Below are 20,670 nucleotides of genomic sequence, written 5' to 3'. Positions count from 1 at the left end.
GACTTTGAGGAAAAAGTTTATCTTCTTGCCCCTAGGAGCAACTTCATAAAAGCAGTGTAACAAACATAGAAAGCCAATACAAAAATACTTTCAAAACCTAAGTAACCTAAAACCATATCCTAACCAAAAAATATATATATATATCCAGAATATATCTATGCTGCTGTTTAGCTGAAGTGAAACAAATGCTGCAGCCTTATTTGTCTCACATATCCTCCTACATAAAGATATGAAAATGTGATTGTAAGTATAAAGTGAAGTACTGACTTCAAAGCATTATTAATCTGTACAGTAATACAATGCACACAAACAACATCTAAGCATTTAAAATCAAGAATGGTATTTCCACATATATGTAAAAGAAGAAAAAGCAATGATTATGAGAACCAGTAGAGACCCAAATCGTTTCAGCTACATTCGAGCTGGTTATACTATTTAAAAAAAAAAATGACTCCACACACATAAGAGATGCATACCATCGCTACTGGTATTTCTCTTGATTCTTCTTTAATTTCAGAAAATTGCGGGGATGCCTCCACGTTACGTACAGCATATGCTGTAGGCTGATCTGGAAGTTCTTTCGTTTCTGCATCAGCATTTTCTCTACTGTCAGACAGCGAGTCAAGAACATTATCAGCACTGCAATCCTCTCTGCAATCTACAGCATTGCCATTATCTATTTCAGCTTCATCTAACACACTAATATCCATCATGTCAATATCCTGCAAGTTATCCAAACTTGCTTCGATATCCTCCTGTAAAAAGAAAAGTAGTATATATAATAGTCATTGTAACTTGAAAACAACACCATTATTGCTTCACTTCCAACACAGCTTCACATACCTGTCCATCTCCAGAATCCTCTTCCAGGCCATTGTCTTCAACCCCCTCTTCATCTGGTCTACGTCCTAGCAACATTGTTAGAATATAAAAAGGTACAAACATGCATCTTCAAGTTGCATTTTTCCACCAGAATACACATTCCATTCAACTTAGTTATCTACTTTTTCTTATTTTTCCACAACTGACTGACAATTATGACATTATCTTTGCAGTTATGATTACCCATTTTAGTTTGCAAGCAAATATAACATTGGATGCATCAACAAAAATCTGAGTAAAAAAAAGTAAAATGTTTAAGCTTCATCTCAAAAATTTACATTTTATATAAACCAAAATTAAATAATTATAACCTTTCATTTTAAATAACTATTCTGTTCAGCTCTAATATGAAAGCAAGTTTCAACATTACTTGATTACAACAAAAGCTCAAACTGTGCTAACGTAACTAAACTATAGAAAAATAGCAAACTATTTATAGAAAAATAAGCATTATGTGACTTTTTCTCACCATCCAGAAATTATGTCTACACATGTCTAGGCTTTCCCTATGGAAAAGCCTTGAAAAAAAAAAAAAAACTTCCAATACTAATTAAAATCTGGTTTTCTAGGGGAAAAAACAAGACTGCTACTAGCTATGAAACATAAGCACAACAAACTACAGAGGTCATTTTGAATTTGCTAGAAGCTCTGTATTTCTACCTTGGGGGAGAAAAAAAAACAACTTTACACTGTTTCTCAAAAGTAAAGGTACAGTCACGTAAAGAAATAATCATCTATTTTAAAATAAGGCATTATGGCATTAAAGGTCAGAACCAAGGAACAGAAACTTCAGCTGTGTTCCAGCTTTTCCAGAAGACTGGCTTTATCCAAATCTGGCTCAGACAAGTACTATTAGCTACAGCCTTGCAACTGCTAAACATTCAGTGCACAACAGTACCAAAATTATACAGTGTGTTCTTCCAAAAGGCAAAGCAGACTTAAAAATAGATTAGCAAGATTCTGGTTCACAGATAAAATCTAACAGAAAACCCAGTGGGGAGGCAGGTGAATATCTTCTCTAAATCCCCTGTACCTTTGCTGCTTCTTTTTGAAGTTTTCTTGTTGACAATTTCTGAAACTACCGGAATTTCATCAGGATTACCCCCTTCCTCCTCAATAGCCTATTAAGGAAAAAAAAAAAATAAGGATAGATATCAAAACAGATATAAAAAATCTATTTGTATTTCTTGGTTGATTTTGTACACTGTACACCAACCAGCAGGAAAAAAAAAAAAGAATTTAACACTTAGAATCAGACAGAAGGAACTTGGATATGCAATAAAGAGACACCAGCTTCAAAGCATTTAGCACACACAAAATTGTAACGTGCTGGTTAAACACAGAGCAGAAACTTGGGAAGTAAAGCAATATCCGATCAACTAGTTTGTGGTAGTCAGTGGTACAGAATTCGCAACAATGCACAGGTACGCAAGCACCAGGGTGTCATGACACAGTAAGAGCCTTGGATCCTAGAGACAGCATCCTGTGAAAGATGCCAACGTGCAACTTGAATCCCAAGTATTCTGATTAGGATGCCGCTACCAACTTCTTCTGAGAGTCAGAAAAAAAATAATACGCTGCAAAAGGCCCAGTGCACAGACCTGTAACTTCAAGAGCTCAACGGCCGGCAAACAGCCCAGCGCTGCACGGCACTAGAAGCACCTGAGCCGAGAGCAGCAGCCCGCACGGTGCTCCGGGCGGGTCTAGGGCCTAGAGCGGGGCTCGCAGCAGAGTCGGCAGCGCCACTCACCCCCTCGCTGCCAGCAGCGGCCACGACTCTCCGGGACGCTCGTCCCGTGCCGAACGCTCGCGCCGGGCGCAGCCCCGAAGCACCTCAGGGGCCCGGCCGCAGCCGCTTGGCGCCATTTTCCTCAGCGGCGCCGGGAGGGCCGGGGCCGGGGCCGCGCAGGCGCCGGCTGCGCCTCGCCCTCAGGCGGCCCGCGCGCAGCGCCCGCTCACCTTCCTGAGGCGCTCGGTCAGGACGCTCTTGTTGCCGCCGCTGTCCAAGTTGCGGCGCCGGAGCTCTGCCCGCAGGTCGATCACGCGCAGCTCGCTCAGCCGCCGGGTCTCCGGCTCCGAGCTGGGGCCTCCGGGCCCACCCGGGGCCACAGGCTCGCCCTGTCCGGCCGCTGGCTGGCTCTCCGCCATGGGGCCGTCGTTTCGGCTCGCACGCGCGGAGCGAGGCGGGTTAAAGGCGACGGCAGGCAGCCGGAGTCGCGACACAAAATGGTGGCGAAGAGGGGACGCGCCGAGGAGAAGGGGAGGGAGGGAGGGAAACGCAGCCCGCACGCGCGCAGAGCCGAACGCCCGAGCCAGGAGCCTGCGCGCGGAGCCGCGCCCGCCCGGAACGACGAAGCGACGAGGCGCGCAGGCGCGCTGCTCCTCGCCCCGCCCCGCCCTCGCCGCAGGAGCGCGCAGCCGCAGCCCGCCCGGGCGCTAGGGCCTCAGGCCGCGCGAGCCGCCCCGCGCCCGCGCCGCCGCTCACGGCTGCGTCCCGGGCTCCGCCTTCCCCCGCCCCCCCTCCCCTCCGAGCCTGCGCGCAGCGGGCTCCTCTTCCCCCTCCCCTCAGTGCGTCTCGGCTTCCCCACCATTTTGTGCCGTGATCGCAAGGTTAGCTCCCCGCTCGCGCCGCGTCCTCTCGTGCGCTCGGGCTCGAGGCGGGATACCGAAGGGGCCGTGATGGCGGAAAGTCAACCCGCAGCCGGGCTGGGGGACTTAACCACCCTCGGCGGAGCCCCAGCTCTCGGCTCGGAACCCGAAACCCGGCGGCTGAGCGAGCTGCGGGTCATCGACCTGCGCGCTGAGCTCAAGCGCCGCAACCTGGACAGCGGCGGCAACAAGAGCGTCCTGACGGAGCGCCTCAGGAAGGTAGGGCGCGAGCCGGGGGGAGGGGCGCGCTGCTCATCCGGGCCCTTTGTTCCCTGCCCGAGGCCCCTCGGCGCACGCGCGCTGGCGACGCAGCCCGGCGGCGGGCGGGGGGGGGAGGGGGGCGCGGCCGCCATCGCAGCGGCGCCGCCGTCGTCTCCCGGCCCGCCGCTTCCCTGAGGCGCCGCGGAGTTCGTCCCCGTGTGGGGGCTGCCGGCAGCCCTGCCGTGGTGCTGCTTCCTGCCGTCCCGCCGAGCCCACCCGCGGCGTTCCTCGAAGCCGTTCCTTTGACGTGCGGTTCTCCGATCGCGCACCCCAAGCCCGCGGTCTCCCCCTTGCGTCCTTCCCCCGGCCCTTTCTCTTGCGTACTCTGCGCGCCCTTCACCCCGTTCGCCTCCCTGCCGAGGGTGTACCCCTTTTTGACAGACTTCTGCAAGGCCAGAACGGCGTCATTGGTCCTGGTTCCACTATGGCTTCTAATAGACACGTTAAAGGGGGGGGGGGAAAAAAAAGAAAAAAAAAAAGTGTATGAGTTGCTGTAGTGGTTGTTGTCAGTTTTGGTTTTGTTTTGTTTCATTTTTTTTGTTTTTAGATAAAATGCTTATGCGCTGGATAAAGAGCCTTGTTTACAGATGGGGGAGGACTTCGCTCCTGACCCGTAGCTTGACTTGTCTGGGGGGGTTGTGTTATAGCACCTTATTGCGTGTGTGTCTGATGGCTGATGTGGCTGCCAGACTGCATGGTCTGAGCTAGAGAGAGATGCTGATATTTCCTTCTGACAGTCTTAAAAGTGCATACCAGCAAACAGTACAATAGATATTGTATTGCTGTCTCCAACAGGCAATTGAGGATGAAGGAGGAGATCCTGATGAAATTCCTGTGGCCTCAGAACTGACCAAAAGAATGCCAAAAAGAACTAGCAAAGGTACAGAGTCCAGACAAATACAGCTTCTGTATTTTATTGTAGCTGGAACTTAACAGTACAATGGTCATTCATTTTATTTTGCTGGGTTATGTAAAAAATAAAAGCTTTGTGCCTTTTATTTTGCAGAGAATGGTAAAACTCTGTTGCATTAGCACGCAAGGACAACAATAATAGAACAACTAGGTGTAGTTCCATCAGCACATCTTGAGACCTGTAGACAAGGACTTAAGTTGCAGGTGTTTCTCTACTTGCGACCAGGAATGCAGAATTGTGTTGGGACAGAGCAAGCAGCTGTGGTGTGAGCTCTCGCTGAAAGCTCTGCCAATGTATATTAATCTGGATCCACAACATCCCAGTTACTAATTTCTTTGCCATAACTATGCATGTAGTTTTTCTTTTTTTTTCATTGAAGCTCTTGAACCCCCATCATCACAACACGTTTTTAAATGCAAGAAATTACAGTAATTAGGAATAATCAAAAAGCACTGTTGCATAAATAAAAACAAGTATAAATTTTGTTAGCGTCATGCTTCGTCTTATAACTTTATTGTTTTGAAAAACTATTTTAAAACACTCTTTGTTGATTGAAGTATATTTTGCCTCAAGAACTTTAAATATTGATGTTGGTCATGTTACGTATGGCTTATTGTCATTGCTCATAGCCAGTTTTTGAAAGACACTTTCTGAAATTTATTTTTAAGCTGCTTCCTTTAAGGTAACACGGGAGGGGAAAAAAAAGAGCAGCTGATTTTTAGCAGTGTTACAAATTTGCTGGTGACCAGCGTGGCTGAACACAGTCAGTGTGTCCAAGATCTTAAACATGAAGATAAATTTTAAATCAGTTTAATTATTTAATTTCTTATATGAAAAGAGAGATGTGTAACATCACATGATGTGTAACAACACGTCTTTCTGAACGGAACACTTTCCTAGGCAGTGCTGCCTTTTTAAGTCTTGGTAGTGTTGTGTCATGAGAGGTGCTTAGCTGTCAAAAAATAGAATAGAATAGAGTAGTTCAGTTGGAAGGGACCTGGAAAGATCATCTAGTCTTAAGTGCTTGATGACTTCAGGGCTAACCAAAAGCTTAAGCATATTAATGAAGGCATTGTCCAAAAGCATCTTGAACACCAATGTGTTAAGCATCAACCACTTCTAGGAAGTCTGTTTCAGTGTTTGACCACCCTCAGAGTAAAAATAAATTTCCTAATGTCCATTCTGAACTTCCCAAGTGCAGCTTTGAACCGTTCCCACATTTCCTGTCATGGGTGAACAGGGAGAAAGACCAGCACCTCCCCTGCTCGAGATGTTTCACCTAACTGGGCTACTTCAATTTCATGTTTATGCCATATACTTGTAGAGAGTGGTTAGTCTTCACTTACAGCCAGACAGACCTGGACTTCTGAATCAGGGTCTTAATGATTATTCATTGAAACAGTATTGACTAGATGATTCAGCAAAGAATTAATGTGTTACAAAATTTAGTCCTAGTTTTCACTTCAGTTACATCTTTTTTTTTCAGGAAGAAAACCAGAGGAGGAAGGTGCTGAAGACAATGGTCTAGAAGAAAACTCCAGAGATGGGCAAGTAAGTGAAACCAGGATTGCATTTACTAAGAATATGCATCATTTAAAAATCAATAAATAAACACCTACCTTTTCTGTTTCTATAGGAAGATATTGAAGCAAGTCTGGATACCTTACAAGATATTGACATGATGGATATTAGTGTGTTAGATGAAGCTGAAATAGACAACAGCAGTGCTGTAGACTGTGGAGAAGACTATAGTCCTGATAATATTCTTGATTCACTGTCTGATAATAAAGACAATGTTGATGCAGAAATGAAAGAACTTCCAGATCAGCTAACAGAAAATGAGGCAAGTAGAGGTCTTTGAGAATTTTAAGATATTTGATATGTAGATGGGCACATGAATGAGTTACTTCCATAAAATATAGGATATGCATATAATGTGGATACTGTTTCATTTTTAATAGTTCTTGTGTCCTGTGTTTGCTTGGGCCTATTAGAGGTTTAAAATGTTGACAAAGTCACAGCCTGCTTTACCTTGCAGTAACATCTTTGCTGTGAAAGAAGTGCAGTTAGTCTGGAATTGAAAGTAACGCGTTAGATAAGGGAGATTTTGGGGGCATTTCATTTTTTGGAAAAGTGGAAACCCAAGTCAACTTCACTTCTCGCTTATTTAAGTTAGAAAATAAATTTTTAAAATGGAGGGGGGGAGGGAAGAAATTGAAAAAACAGGTTATGCAAAATAACCAAAGAAACATGAAATCCCAGGCTTCCTTCTAAATCTGAGTAACTTTGAAGTATACAATATTATATTGAAATTAAAGGTAACTGGAAAAAATACTCTCCTGCTAGTATTTAATGATCAAGAATATTTATATGTTAGTCGTCTTGGGTAACATTCTTAACTAGCAATCGAGATATTCTAAGTATTGAAAAATATTTCTCATATTATTGCTGGGGAAAATGGAATTACAGTAGTATTTCTTAGTAAGCTAACCTTGCGTTTTGTAAGGAATGCTATAATTTCTTCTTTAATCTTTTTAGGAAGATTATGATGAAATTGAAAACAATGTAGATTCCTCTTCTTCTGATTTAATTGAAATGAAGGTAAATTGAAAATGCAACCATTTCAGATTGGTTTTTAATGCTATTCACTCTGTGACCATACTACAAAAAAGAAAATAACGACTAATATGAATTTTTAACAGAATCCAAGCCATTAGTAATCTTGCTTAGAGTACAGCCTGTCAAATGAGTGTTATGTTTGTTGTTTTTTTTCCCTACTTTCCAGTCTGCTATCAAGACTTTGACTTTTCTCTCAAATAAAAATATTGTACTGTAAAGGAAACTGTGCCCCCACCAAAACAAAACGTATACCAAAAGTATTCTGATGAAACCATCTTGCTTGGGAGAAGTGATGTTTTAAAAATTAATATTTTAAAATTAAATATTTATTTATTTCTCCTGCTAATTACATGAAGTAGTATCTGGGTCTGATTTTCACTCTACTTGATGTGATACATAAGCCCCCTTTTGGTTTAAAATTCCCAGTTATGAGGATAATAGTGGATGAAATTTTGGCTTTAATTTGACCAAACCTGCTTATATAAAATATTTATTTCCACTGGATGCTGAAAAGCAACACTAAATGCAGCAGTTGAACCGGTGTATTTTTAAATCTTGGAGTTGGGTTGGGGGGTTGGTATTATTCTCTGTTACAAAATAAATACTATAAAATTCTTATTCTGTGTTTATTTCCTGAACAGAAAACGGAGAAACTACACTTGGAGCCAGGTACTGTTAAAGAAAAGCATATTCCTGTCTTTTCAACTAATACTTTTTAAACCATTAACTATTTTAAAACAAACAAACAAACAAACGTATAATTTGCATTATTTTTATGGTGGACAACCCAGATCATGCAGGGTCATAGAGATTGGAAACCCAATCATATCCCCAGATCTGTGAAGTGATGCTTGTCATTTTTGAAATATTTTCAGTGAAATGAAATGGTTTAAAAACCTGTTAAACTACATAAATGGATTTAGAGAAGTTAATCACAGTTTAAGAGTTAAACATTCTACCTGTAAACAGATCTTGTGATATCGCACACACCTTAACTCTTTAGAGAGCAGTGAAAGCAGTAAAAAGCTATTTTAGGGCATTAAAAAGTAAAGATTAGTTACTGGATACAGAAGAAAGAAGAATTTCTTCATGGAAATTTCATACAGATACTTTTCACTTTCTGGACTGCAAACACACTCATGCACCATCAGAAGATGCCCAATTTTCGTGTTGGACTGTCTGCTAAAAGAATTTCACAGAAATTTAAAAATTGAACTCTCAGTGCATTGATATGTTCAGTTAAGCATCTTGGACTTTGGAAGCTAACTAGAGAAGAAACAGAGCTGAACGATTTCATGAAGAATACCAAGGATCAGCCAGAAGGTTTTTGTTAAATCTGTGGGGACGTTTTTCTTCCCTGTTAACATTTTAGGGCTGATAAGGTAGTTTGTCAGACTGCAGTTAGCATAGCACTTTTAACACTGTGTACACTAGGGTTTTCCAATCTCTGTGTAGCTTAGAAGTTCTCTTGGTGTTAGTGTGGCAGCCATGCCAGTTCCACATTTGTGATTGCTGTATTTCCCTGGTGATTAAATCTTGTGCCATTCTATTCCTGTTAAATCCGTAGAAAATGAGAAAATACTCGACATTTTGGGGGAAACTTGTAAATCTGAACTACTTAACGAAGAAACTTCCGAAGTGGAGCAGCCACATGCACAGGAAGCAAGTAACGTGGTGCCAGGCAAGAGGCTAGCAGAGGAAGAGGATGTTCTTGCTGCCGCTCAGTTGGAGGAAGATGCTTTAGATTTGGACAGCAAATCGGCACAAGCTGTGTCAAGGAAGGAGGCAAAGCGTTTAGTTGTAGCAAAAGGGGAGAGAAGTGAACAGACAATAGAGGAAGAGAAACTGGACTCTGAATCTTTAGTATTAGAGACCCTAAGCGATCAGAGTAGCAAACGATTCCAAGGCCTGGAAGCCTCTAGTGGGGAAACAGCGGAAAAAGGCGCAGGTCCTGAAGGCAAAGATAGCAAAGAAGATGCCAAGAAAACAGAAGACAAAGCTAATTCTGAGGAATCCCCTGCTACTAGAGAGTCCTCAACCAGTGAGGGCGGTGATCAGAAAAAGAGGTTTGTTTTTTCTCCGTTATAGACCAGATGCTATCTTTTTTCATTGGTCGTTAAGTGATGCGAATAAGCTGTTTCCTTCAATTGGCCACCAAGACTCATGAAATTGTAGCCTATTCCTAAAGAATCTGTTTTATTTCTCCTTGTGCAGACTTTTTTAAACGCAGGGGGTTTGATTTCTTTCCTTCCTCAACCTTCAAAGGTTGTTTTCTTAAATTACTGTTATTTGTAAACTTTTTCCTAATATAAGTCTGTTTAAGAATCTGACCTCCCTTATTTCTTGTCAGATTTCTTAAATCAAGTATATAAAGGTGTGTTTTTGTTTACAACGTATTTTCTGGTAGGTATTTAATTTTAGCATTTTTAATAATTTATAGTTAGTCATTATTCTCTCTGACTTGAATAACGGGATGTTTTGTCTTTAGCCCTGTTGAGGAGGACAGAGATACAAAGATAATCTCAAAAGATGAGAAAGGTATGTTTATTTTCAAAAATAACGTTTGAAAAAAATATTGATTGGTGAAGCAGTTTTTGTATTGGACGGAGTGTTTTGGCATGAGAGTGTTGGAATCTGTGCAATTGTTAAATATCATGTTACATTTTTTTTCTGAACTTCTAAAAATGCAATTACAACAAACATTTTCCTTTTATATAAGGATATCTGTGTCGCACCCTTTTGTTTTTTATCTTGATCTCCAAAGGTAGATGTTAATACATGGCAAATATGTCCTTCATTACACTGAAGATACTTACCAACAGCAGTTAGTGAGTTAAGAGCCTTTATTGATTGTTTGGTTCGCTATATACTTGTGATTCTTTATACAATCTTCTGTTTTGTGAAAATAATTTTAAATCTGGTATTCATGTATTTAAATGGCACTGAAACATACAACTTAATGTTGTCTTCCAATTAAATTTATGTTATTAAATCTTTATCCACTCAGATCCTATTTACAGTGCAAATTTGCACAATAAACAAGATGTAAATTTCTTGATCAACAGTGCCAGGTGGGGTCTTGCCTGCTTCTTCTTTTCATCGTACTTCCTTGTTTTAATATGTCAGGCTGCTGAGTCTTCGTAGCTCACCCTTCTTTTCTTTTCTGTCTTGCCCATCCAGGGCAGAAAACTTAGAACTGGCTGTTAAATTCTGCTCACCTGATGCTGGCAAGTAGTTCAGTACAACAAGCATGGAATTCCCATAATTTCTTATGATCATCAAGAAATTAATTGAGATCTGTCTACTGAGTGAAAAGAAAGGAATTGTTTGGTTTTTGTTAAGTTTTACAACACAGTATGAGCTCATCGTCAGCTGCTTTTTCCAAGATTCTGGATTATGCTTATCTGTACAAGCTACCAGACCTTGCCATCAGCTCCATTAGGATCTGTTTACCTCTCATCTGAACTCCATCAGGATCTGTTTACCTCTCATCTGTATTGTTTTATTCTCTTATTTTGGAATATTTAAAGAACCATTGAAAGGACTCTCATTTACCAAAGGACTTAAGGGTTTCTGGGGAGGGGGGATAACTTGGAAAACTCTTCTAGAAGTTTCTAGAAGTCCTCCCTTGTTTTCAAGTCATTCCCTTGGGTCCTATCTCTGGTCACCAGAGAGAAGAAATCAGTGCCTGCCTCTCCACTCCCCCTTGTGAAGAAGTTGTAGACCATGATGAGGTCTCCCCTAAAGTCTTATTTTCCCGGCTGAATAATCTAAGTAACTTCAGGCGCTCCTCATCTCTCTTCCCCTCTAGATCCCTTACCATCTTTGTTGCCCCAATAATAACAGAATGTTTTTTAAAGATTTAAAGATTTTAATTTAAAGATTATTCCCTGGTTTTGTTTTGTTTCCAATAGTACATTTATCAATAAAAGAAGAATTCAACCAGGAATCAGTGAAATCATGGAAGAGCTGGTCAGACTTGCTTGTCACAATTTATGGAGATGCTCCTGAGTCAGTCACATACCCAGATATCTGGGAAATGAGGAACCATCTCTCACTGTCTAAGATACGTTTACGAGTGCCAGAGTTTAACTTGGCCCCTTTTTAATCACTAGGCCATGGATTTTCAAGTACCTATGTGTTTATAATACTGTTTTTCCATTTTGGGTGCCAAACTGGGAAAGTGTTCTGTAGTTCTTGCATAGCTGAAGAATAGTTGCATAGTTGAACAATGGTCTTTTCTGACTCCAGTAACTGAAGTCATATGTGAACCATTCATACCCCAGCTGTGGAATGCATGTTGGCAGACATTCAGGAAGAGATTTTCTTGCTTTTATGCTGATTTTTTTTGCTTGAGAGGTACAATTAATCTGCATCCTGCCGTCATTCCTTAAGAATTGAGGAGCTAAAGGCAAGACATGAGCATATGTGGGTACTATCACAGTTCCCACAACCCTAGCAGGTCTTCAGCCTTCTCCTGTAAGTGCAAAGTTACTGGGATCTATCCTTACACATTCTGAACAGCCACAGTAATTTTAGAGATGCTATAGTCTGGTTTCTTTCTCAAGGAATGATCTGACATACCTCTGTTGCACAGAACAAAGCCTGTAGTTCCATTTTAAAGATTCTGGATTTTTAATACTAGTTGCCTTCAGGAATGTGAATTATTGGGAGATGACCGTTACGCTTTACATTTCCTTTGCTCTGTGACTTAAAAAATAAGATTTGTGGAACTGTTCCTTTTAAAATCAGAAATCATTGAAATAATTAGGATTTGAGGTGTGTATGTGTGTTTGTTTGTTTTCCTGATTAGGTCGCACTGCCAGCAGTTCTGGTAGAAACTTTTGGGTGAGTGGACTTGCTTCTACTACCAGAGCTACAGATTTGAAGAATCTGTTTAGCAAATATGGGAAGGTAAGGGTCTTCCTGTGTTTGTGTCCTGTCCCCTCCCCTTTAACTGTCTTAAGACTTTATATGATTTTGTCACTACAAATGTCAGTGGGATAACAGGAAAATAGCCTGCACAAGTCCATGCCAAATGACTGCTGTTTTATTTTATCTCTTACTTCCAAACGAAAGAAAAATCTTTTTTCCAGTCCCTATGTAAACAGCCAATCATTGTTGATGTATTTTTCTGTGTCCTGTGATGTAGTATAGTATCTTTGCTCACTGGAAGTTCACAGTAAACAAAGAACACTTATTTATTAAAGACATACTTAGGACTAAGTTGAGAAAAGTTGGCAAGTTGAATATGAGTCAACGGTGTGGCCCGGCCACCAAAAGAGCCAATTATAGCCTGGGATTCATCAGGCACAGCACTACTAGCCAGTTGAGGGAAGGGATTGTCCTGCTGTGCTTTTGTGTGGCCTCAGCTCATGTACTGTGTGCAGTTTGGGGCACCACGGTATAAGAAGGGCATAAAACTATCAGAGGGTGTCCGCAGGAGAGCAAAGAAGATTGCGAAAGGTCTAGAGGGAAAGATGTGTTAGGAGCGGCTGAAGAAAGATGTGTGAGGAGAGGCTCTTCAGCCTAAAGAGACTGAGTGGTGACAACTTTGCAGCCTTACAGCTTCCTCATGAAGGGAATCAGCATACACCAATCTTCTCTCTGGTAGCCATTAATGCGACCAAGGGAACAGTGTGAAGCTGCATCAGAGGAGGTTTAGTTTGGATAATAGGAAAATGTTTTTCACTGAGAGGGTGTTCGGGTACTGGAACAGGCTTCCCAGGGCAGTGGTCATGGCACTGAGCCTGCTGGAGTTCAGGAAGCTTTTGGACATGTTTTTTGATTTTTGGGTGGTCCCCTGCAGGCCCAGGAGTTTGACTCGATGATCCTTATGGGTCCCTTCCAACTCCAGATATTCTACAATTGTACTTGTTAAATGGTGGGCATTCATTACGGTGAGTGTAACGTATCTTTATTTTGGAAAGGTGGTTGGTGCAAAAGTGGTCACCAATGCTCGCAGCCCTGGTGCTCGCTGTTACGGCTTTGTTACGATGTCTACAGCTGAGGAAGCAACAAAGTGTATTACTCACCTCCACAAAACAGAGTTACATGGGAAAATTATTTCTGTAGAAAAAGTGAGTATTGATCCTCAAAGATATCTCATTACCATTGCATTGTACAAATAATTGAAACCACAATCTCAGCTGATGTGCAAAATAAATTTCAGGCAAAAAATGAACCTGCTGGGAAGAAGCCAACTGAAAAAAAAGAGAACGAGGTGAAGAAAGAAACAGTCAGTGAGAGGTACTGTTTGAAAAATCCTGTGTTCAGAGGTTTTGCTGTTCTTCAGTTTATGTTGATTTGTCAGGAAAAAATCACAGTAAGAATTTCTGTGACAAAAAGATTTTCTGTGACAAAAAGTACATTTTTCTAACTCTTACTCCAAGATTGCTCTTGATGTTCCATGTCTAACTTAGTTGTTTCTGTTACATGCTTTAAGGTAGGCATTGGAAGGGTTGCATTTGCAAGCATACCTTTTCATTTAAATGTTTGTTGTTGTTTTTTTTTTTCTGGTACAGACTGGTGCTTTTGTGTCATAAACCTACAGGATATTTGAAATTTTTGATTGATACGTTGCTGTTTCCTCATTACATTAGAGAACAGGGCTTTATCATGTTGATGTGATCACAGTGAAATATCAGTTCCCCTAGATCATGTTTCCAGAATGCGTTCCTCTTCAATGTTATGCTATTTCTTGCTTCAGAACTACTTAAAGTAGCTGAAAAAAGACACTATAAAAGAGTGAATAAAACACTAATTATCTTTAATAATATTCTTGAGGTGTAACACCTATTAAATGCTAGTTGCTGAGAAGTTTTTGCCTTCATTTCACCTAGTCCTTGGGAAGGCTTGCCTGGGCGCTAGTGTTAACTTACTGGTGGCTTGGCAGTTGCACTGCAAAAGTGGTTCACGTTTACATTTCATAACTGTCGTGTCTTATAAGAATCTTTGTAGGCATTAAGCACGTAGTAGTGTGATTTATTTATTTTATTTTCCTTTTGCCTCCAGTTGAGATATCTGAATCTCAGCCATGTTTTTATGATAACTGCACAGCATGGTCTGATTGTCTTACATTATGGTGGAAAAAGTTGTAGAAAGAAGTCTGTGGGAATTTAACTATGTCTATCTTAACAAATCAGAATTCTACTTTGTTAATATGTTGCTAGCATCTTTCTTTAATTTTTTCTCCTACTCTGTATCAGTCTAATCTATATCAATATCTATTTATAGACCAGGCAGTATTAAAAGGGATGACAAATCTGACCAAAAGGATGATTCTAAAAAGACTGAAGACAAAGATGAAAAAGAAAAAAAAGATAAAGATGAACTGAAGCCTGGTTCATCAGATCAACCTAAAACTAACAAATCAGGTAAATTGTCTATTCTGTTTTCTTAGAATAAAAGATACGGTTAAATATAAACAATTAATTATAGATAGTTGTTTCCAGAGTCTATCAATATTCTAGAATGATTTCAGGTTCTAACTTGGAAGTCCAGATAGTGTAATGGAGGGCTGTTGACATTTTATCAGCCTTAACAGAAACGCTTGGAAGAGGTGTAGTGAAAAAATGCTTTTTGAAGAGAGACTTCAATGCCTATTTTCACATTGCAGAGGAGGTAGCTTCTAGCATAGAAACGTGTGGTGTATGCTATGCAGTTTGACTATCTTTTTTCCACCTCTTTCTGCTCAACCTCTGATTTATATAGGAAGTAAAGGAACAGAGAGAACTGTAGTAATGGATAAATCCAAAGGAGAACCTGTTATTAGTGTGAAAACATCAACTGCATCAAAAGACAGAGTAAGTAACATTTTTGCATAGGAAACATGATGTATAAATTCTCCTTCAAAACAGATAATGAATCCCACAAAGATACATCTCTCTACACTTGTCTTACTGATCTGTCTAATCAGAGTTTCTATAATCTGGATTTAGATCTTAATTAGTCGAATACTTCTCATACAGCTGATATATGCTCAGCAATGAAATCATGCCAAACTAAATGTGGGAAGGTAAGTACTGTGTTGTTATGTGTCTGCAGTGTTTAGGAAAAAAAAAGTTGGGGCCAAGCTTTGAGACTTGGTATGTATGAATGGAAACAGAGCGTTGTGTACTGCTTGTAATAGTTGTCCTTTTATAAATGTACTCCATTAAGTTTTTCTGTACTTCAATATTAAATACAGAGCATTAAGAGCCAGGATCGCAAATCAGAGAGCAGAGAGAGACAAGGCATTGTGCCATTTGACAAAATTAAAGCACAGCGAAAAATGAGAGAGGCAGAACAGCGCCGGTAAGAGCAACAGTTAAATTGTTTTAAGTGTTGTGGTTTGTTTTTTTTTTTTTTCCCATAGAATTAATGCAATTTTCTTTTAATTAAACTGTCTAAGAGTTTGTTTTATTTATTTTTTTTTCACTTGTCATTTGTTATATGTGTGTGGATCACATACCTACTGAACTGGGAAGGTATGGATTATTGACTATTAATAGTGAGCTTGAGTTTGTTTGGGAAGAAAATGCAGTTTCTTTTTTGGTCTTCTTCCATTCTCTAGATTTAGATATTCAGCTCTCCTTAGCTGAGCACATGTTATAGTAGAGGTGAAATAATCATTCTAAACTTACCACACTGAAATACATAGGGAAAGAACAGGAGAAAGGTTGTCTTCCTCAGAATATTCTCCTGAAATTCCCCTGACCATATAGGATCATTTGCCCCAAAGGTGGGTTTTGTGGGAGTAATAAGATCACTCTCTAAATATAAGTAAGCAGTGCGTACACTGAGTGTCTTCCCTTACTGCCCCACACCCCAGAACTAATTTACAGGAGCTCACACAAGTTTGCAGTCACTCTGGTTTAAACTTTCCCCATTTTTACTTCCTTTATTTGTTGAAGTATCAGATCTGTAACCTTTCATTCTGTTAAAATAGTACACGTGAGCGTCGGGAGAGACAGCAGCATCTGCAAACTATCCGGGAACGTGAGGAAAGGGAGAGGCTTGAGATTGCTCGTGAAAGACTGGAAATTGAAAGGCAGCGTCTTGAACGAGAGCGAATGGAAAGAGAGAGACTGGAGAGAGAACGGATGCACATAGAGCATGAAAGGAGAAGAGAACAAGATCGCATTCAGAGAGAAAGAGAAGAGTTGCGACGCCAGCATGAGCAACTGCGCTATGAACAAGAACGTCGGTCTGCAATGAGAAGACCATATGACATAGATGGCAGGTAAAGCCAACTAATGCAAGTGGTACAAGCAGAGAACGTTTTGCTGCTAGGTTGTGTCTCATCAGCCTGCGCTATGAAAAACTCCATATAGACTCAGCTTCAGTTAATCTGCTGTCATTGTCTGCACTGAGATGATAGTGTGTGAAAACCTCCAAATATCCTGATTTTTTTCTGCTGCCTTTTTGAACTTATGTGCTTTTGGTTTGCATAGTGTGGAGGGAAGGAACAATATCAAAAGTTATTTAACCTGACTAAAATTAATGTACCTTTTATTTCAGGAGAGATGATCCATACTGGCCAGAAGCAAAACGAATGGCAATGAACGATAGGTACCATTCAGATTTTGGTCGCCAGGATCGCTTCCATGACTTTGATCACAGGGATCGTGGCCGTTATCAAGACCATTCAATAGACAGGTTGTTGTCTTACCCCCACTGTGTTGTTTGAAATCAAGGGGAAAAAAATTATTTGATGTCATATTTTGCTGCTTTTTCTTCACTGTATGTTTATTTTGCATTTCATTATTTTAAGCATAATTTAGTGGCTGTGGACTTCAGCTGTGGTTTAAGCATGATTCAGTGGCTGTGGCCATATGCAACCACGAAGAGATCTGTGCCATGAATTAAACTTTCTGGCAGACTTTGTTCAGAGTGTTATGCTTATAACACTGTTTGACAGATTTGTAGGATTCTAAAAAAAAAAAAAAAAATCTAAATAATATTGTAGGTACCTAGTGTCTTAGCAGAGAATATTCTGTTTCATACCTTAGAATTAAATGTGTCAGAACTTCTGTATGTTCCTGCTGTTTTTCAGATTTCTCATTTTTCATCTGTAACAACACCAATTTTTTTATCGGTGTTGTTACACACATACTATTATATACTGCTGTATGTTTTACTACCATGGTCTGATTTTAATTGCCTGTTTGTAGGAGAGATGGATCAAGGACAATGATGGGAGATCGGGATGGACAAGTGAGTTGCTTTATAAAGCTACAAAAATAACTTCCTATAAATTGGTTTTCCATAGTGTGATTCAAACCAAAATTTAGTAGTTAATAAGTAAATCATAATGCCAGAAGTATGTATGCATAACAAGGTTGTCTCATTTTCATTAGTAAGAAGAAATGTACTTCAGAAACATGCTATGTAGGATAGTTACTCTAGTACTCAGTAAACAAAACAAGTGAAGTATGTCAAACTAGATTATAGAAGAGAGAGCTATAGAGAAGGCAAAAGTACAGGAACACAAAATTTACAAGGTAGTATGGAAATAACAGCAAAACTAGCGTATTCACGTGCTTTTGGGATCTGAGGGGAAATGACCTTCAGGACATGCTCAAGCAGTGAGAGATGAATGTTGTGGAATCGTGGAATGCTCAACTGCCCTTCATTGATGGCTAAGCGTCAGATTGGAGATTCAGAGAGACCTGGACAGGCAGGAGAATTCAGCAAAGAAGAATTTTATTCAACAAGAAGAAATAAAGTCCTGCCACTGAAGAGGAATAATGCTGTGTACCAGTGCAGACTGAGGACCAACCAGCTGGAAAACAGCTCTGCAGAACAGGACTTCAGACATCCTGGTAGACAACAAGCTGATTGTGAGACAGCAGTGCATCCTCACAGCAAAGGTCAATAGCATCCTGGGCTACATCAGGAAAAATGTTGCCACAGTAGGTCAAGAGAGGTGATCATTCCTCTCTATTTAGCACCGGTGAGGCCACATTTAGAGTACTGTATCCCAGTACTGAGTCCCCACAACAAGAAAGAACAGAACTTGATGGAGCAAATGCAGCACAGGGTCACAAAGGTGATTAAAGGCCTGAAGCACTTTTCCTGTGAGGAGAGGCTGATAGAGCTGGGACTGCTCAGTCTGAAGAACGGAAGATCCAGGGGGTATCTTCCAGTATTAATTGCTACCTAATGGGAGGCTATGGAGAAGATGAAGCCAGGCTGTTCTCAGTAGTGCCTAATGGAAGACAAGAGTCAACAGGCATATGGAAACACATAAAATTTCATCTGAAGGAAAAAGGAGAAGAAAAAAAAAAAAACACCTTATTTAAACTGTGAACGTGGTCTAACACTGGAACAGGTTGCATAGGGAAGTTGTAAAGGCTCTAGCTGTGGAAGATATTCAAAACCCAAGGATGGTCCTGGACAGCCTGCTTTGGCTGACCCTTTCTGAGTTAGGAAGGTTAGACTAGATGGTCTCAGGAAATGCCTTGCATCCTAAACAATTCTGAGATTGAATAATTATGGCCAAGCAATTTTCAAGAACTATAGAGTCAGTTAGGGGCACTCATATAAATGTTCTTTGCTTTTTAGCATTATCCAGATGAGCGCCATGGAGGACCAGACCGTCACTCACGAGACTCTCGGGAAAGTTGGGGTAGCTATGGATCTGACAGAAGAATGAGTGAAAGTAGAGGGATACCCCCACAGTCACGGTCAGTACATTTAACTGAAAATATTTTTTTCTTGTGCATCTAGTGAATATTTTCGTATATGAAAGTGTAATGTGGTTTATGAAAGTACAATTATTTTTTTCCAAGTTCCACTCCTGAGTTTGTTCTCTTTTGGAGGGGACTACAGTTGAGTAGCTCTCTCAGCTTGCCTTGTATATTGAAATACGTATCTTGGCATGATTTTTTTAAAGTAACTTCTTATCTGAAATTCCTCATGTTTTCAATTAATTTTACTTAACATTTCTGTCAAAGCTTGACATTTTCAGGGTAGTGGTTCTTACAAGGTTTGTAGTTGCTGACAGCACCATCCTGTCAGATGTTTGAAAAGAACACCAGTCAAGGAAATGCTTACAGGATGAGGAGAGGGTGTTATTGTGTGTATTGTGGATTTTTTAATAAACACTATGAGTAAGCCAGCTTACAGAAAACACCATAAACAAATTGACTGGTCAAAACCACGATCTAGGATTGTTTGGAGGAAACGAGGACACCAGCGTAGCATAAACCCAATGGGGAAAAAAAAAAATCTATTTTCATATTTGTCCTCAGAGAGATTGGGATTAAAGGTTTATTACTGAGATTAGACTAAATAGATAATATAAGATTGGCATATACCTTGGTAAATTATTTTAATAAATTTGTGACACAAGTGTTTTCACTTGAATTTATTTTGTGTGTTCTACCTACCTAATGTGAAAAGGTATGATTTTTAATACTTTTTGCAGGGATGGACGTGACTGGGGAGATCATGGTCGAAAGTTTGAAGGACATCAAGATCGTTCATGGCAGAGCAGTGTGGATGGAGGAATGATAGGACGGGATCACGAGAGATGGCAAGGTATGCTTCTTGCACAACAGCTCATTAGGTGTAGTACTTACAGCAGAAAATACAGGCATTATCCTTGGAGATGAAGTAAAATTTACCATGGATTAAAAGGAATTATTTTTTTTTTTAAGGTGGAGGTAGAGGGAGACCTGGCCATGTGATGCATCGTGGAGGAATGTCAGGGTAAGAAGTTTAAAAAGAGCAAAGCGTTTCTTCATGTTAGTTCTTGTCCTTTTTAAGGTGTGTCTCTTGTATTTAACTTAACCGAAAAAAAGCATTTTATGGGAACATCAGTTATCTAATTTATTTAAATCTCAAGGAATAATAAAGTGTTCCTGTGGTTCTTACATAGTACATCTTGAAGAGAACAAAATTGCACAAGAAGTATTAAAAAAAAGCCACCCACTATTTCAATCTGACTACTGGAGACACAAGAAAAAAAATAAAAACTTCTGAATCACTTTCTAGGCGTGGAGGTTTCATCCAAGGTGGCAACCAAAGTCAGATGATGCATGGAGGAGGAATGCAAGGAGAAGGATTTGCTGGCCAGGAGAGAGCAAGCAGACCCAACGATCCTCGTTTCAACCGTCGCTATTGAATGTTTTAATTTTTAATGCAAGGTGGCAACTGAAATGAATTTGTCACCCAGGGTTACTGTTAATTGTAACTTAAGGGTTACTGTAAGTGTATTTTTTTTAAAGCTGCTGCCATATTATGTCACTCAATCCAATGTGAACTCATTTGTTTTTGTAATGTGTTGTTCATATCCCATTTTAAATGTCTGTTAATGAAGCATTCCATTTTCCATAAATAAAAAAAAAGTTTACAATTAA

General features: G+C 40.3%; 2 protein-coding genes across 10 annotated transcripts in view; one reads left to right on the top strand and one right to left on the bottom strand.

Annotated features, from left to right (window-relative positions):
• The window catches only part of LOC309887916 (scaffold attachment factor B1-like), a gene marked incomplete at its 3' end in the record, with an annotated part of 16,319 nt that extends 12,719 nt beyond the window's left edge, over positions 1–3,600 (bottom strand). For 5 of the 8 annotated variants that reach the window (XR_014319103.1, XM_082779959.1, XM_082779960.1 and 2 more), the window contains exons 1-4: positions 2,842–3,302; positions 1,916–2,003; positions 844–908; positions 477–755 (exon numbers count right to left, since the gene is read on the bottom strand). Coding sequence is in view for 7 of the 8 variants with exons in the window: in XM_082779959.1 (XP_082636085.1) it covers positions 477–755; positions 844–908; positions 1,916–2,003; positions 2,842–3,030 (621 nt within the window). The other 3 variants (XM_082779963.1, XM_082779965.1, XM_082779964.1) reach the window with 3 other exon arrangements.
• LOC309887915 (scaffold attachment factor B1-like) lies at positions 3,562–20,670 on the top strand (the record flags this gene model as incomplete). Of its 2 annotated transcripts, none has more annotated exons than XM_082779957.1 (21): positions 3,562–3,750; positions 4,588–4,672; positions 6,192–6,256; positions 6,342–6,548; positions 7,244–7,306; positions 7,966–7,993; positions 8,892–9,390; positions 9,813–9,862; positions 12,138–12,238; positions 13,255–13,404; positions 13,497–13,573; positions 14,561–14,700; positions 15,038–15,129; positions 15,513–15,619; positions 16,254–16,547; positions 16,826–16,963; positions 17,479–17,521; positions 18,872–18,993; positions 19,737–19,849; positions 19,969–20,020; positions 20,306–20,670. In XM_082779957.1, 21 exons carry the CDS (start codon positions 3,562–3,564, stop codon positions 20,433–20,435), a joined length of 2,745 nt encoding a protein of 914 aa, XP_082636083.1. In that variant the 3' UTR covers positions 20,436–20,670. The 2 variants fall into 2 exon arrangements, with proteins under 2 accessions (XP_082636083.1, XP_082636084.1); XM_082779958.1 differs by lacking the exon at positions 20,306–20,670 and adding an exon at positions 20,190–20,279.

The sequence above is a fragment of the Aythya marila genome, assembly GCF_965140915.1.
Source record: "Aythya marila genome assembly, chromosome: 27".
Taxonomy (NCBI): Eukaryota; Metazoa; Chordata; class Aves; order Anseriformes; family Anatidae; genus Aythya; species Aythya marila.
This window is presented reverse-complemented; position numbering and strand designations above follow the sequence as displayed.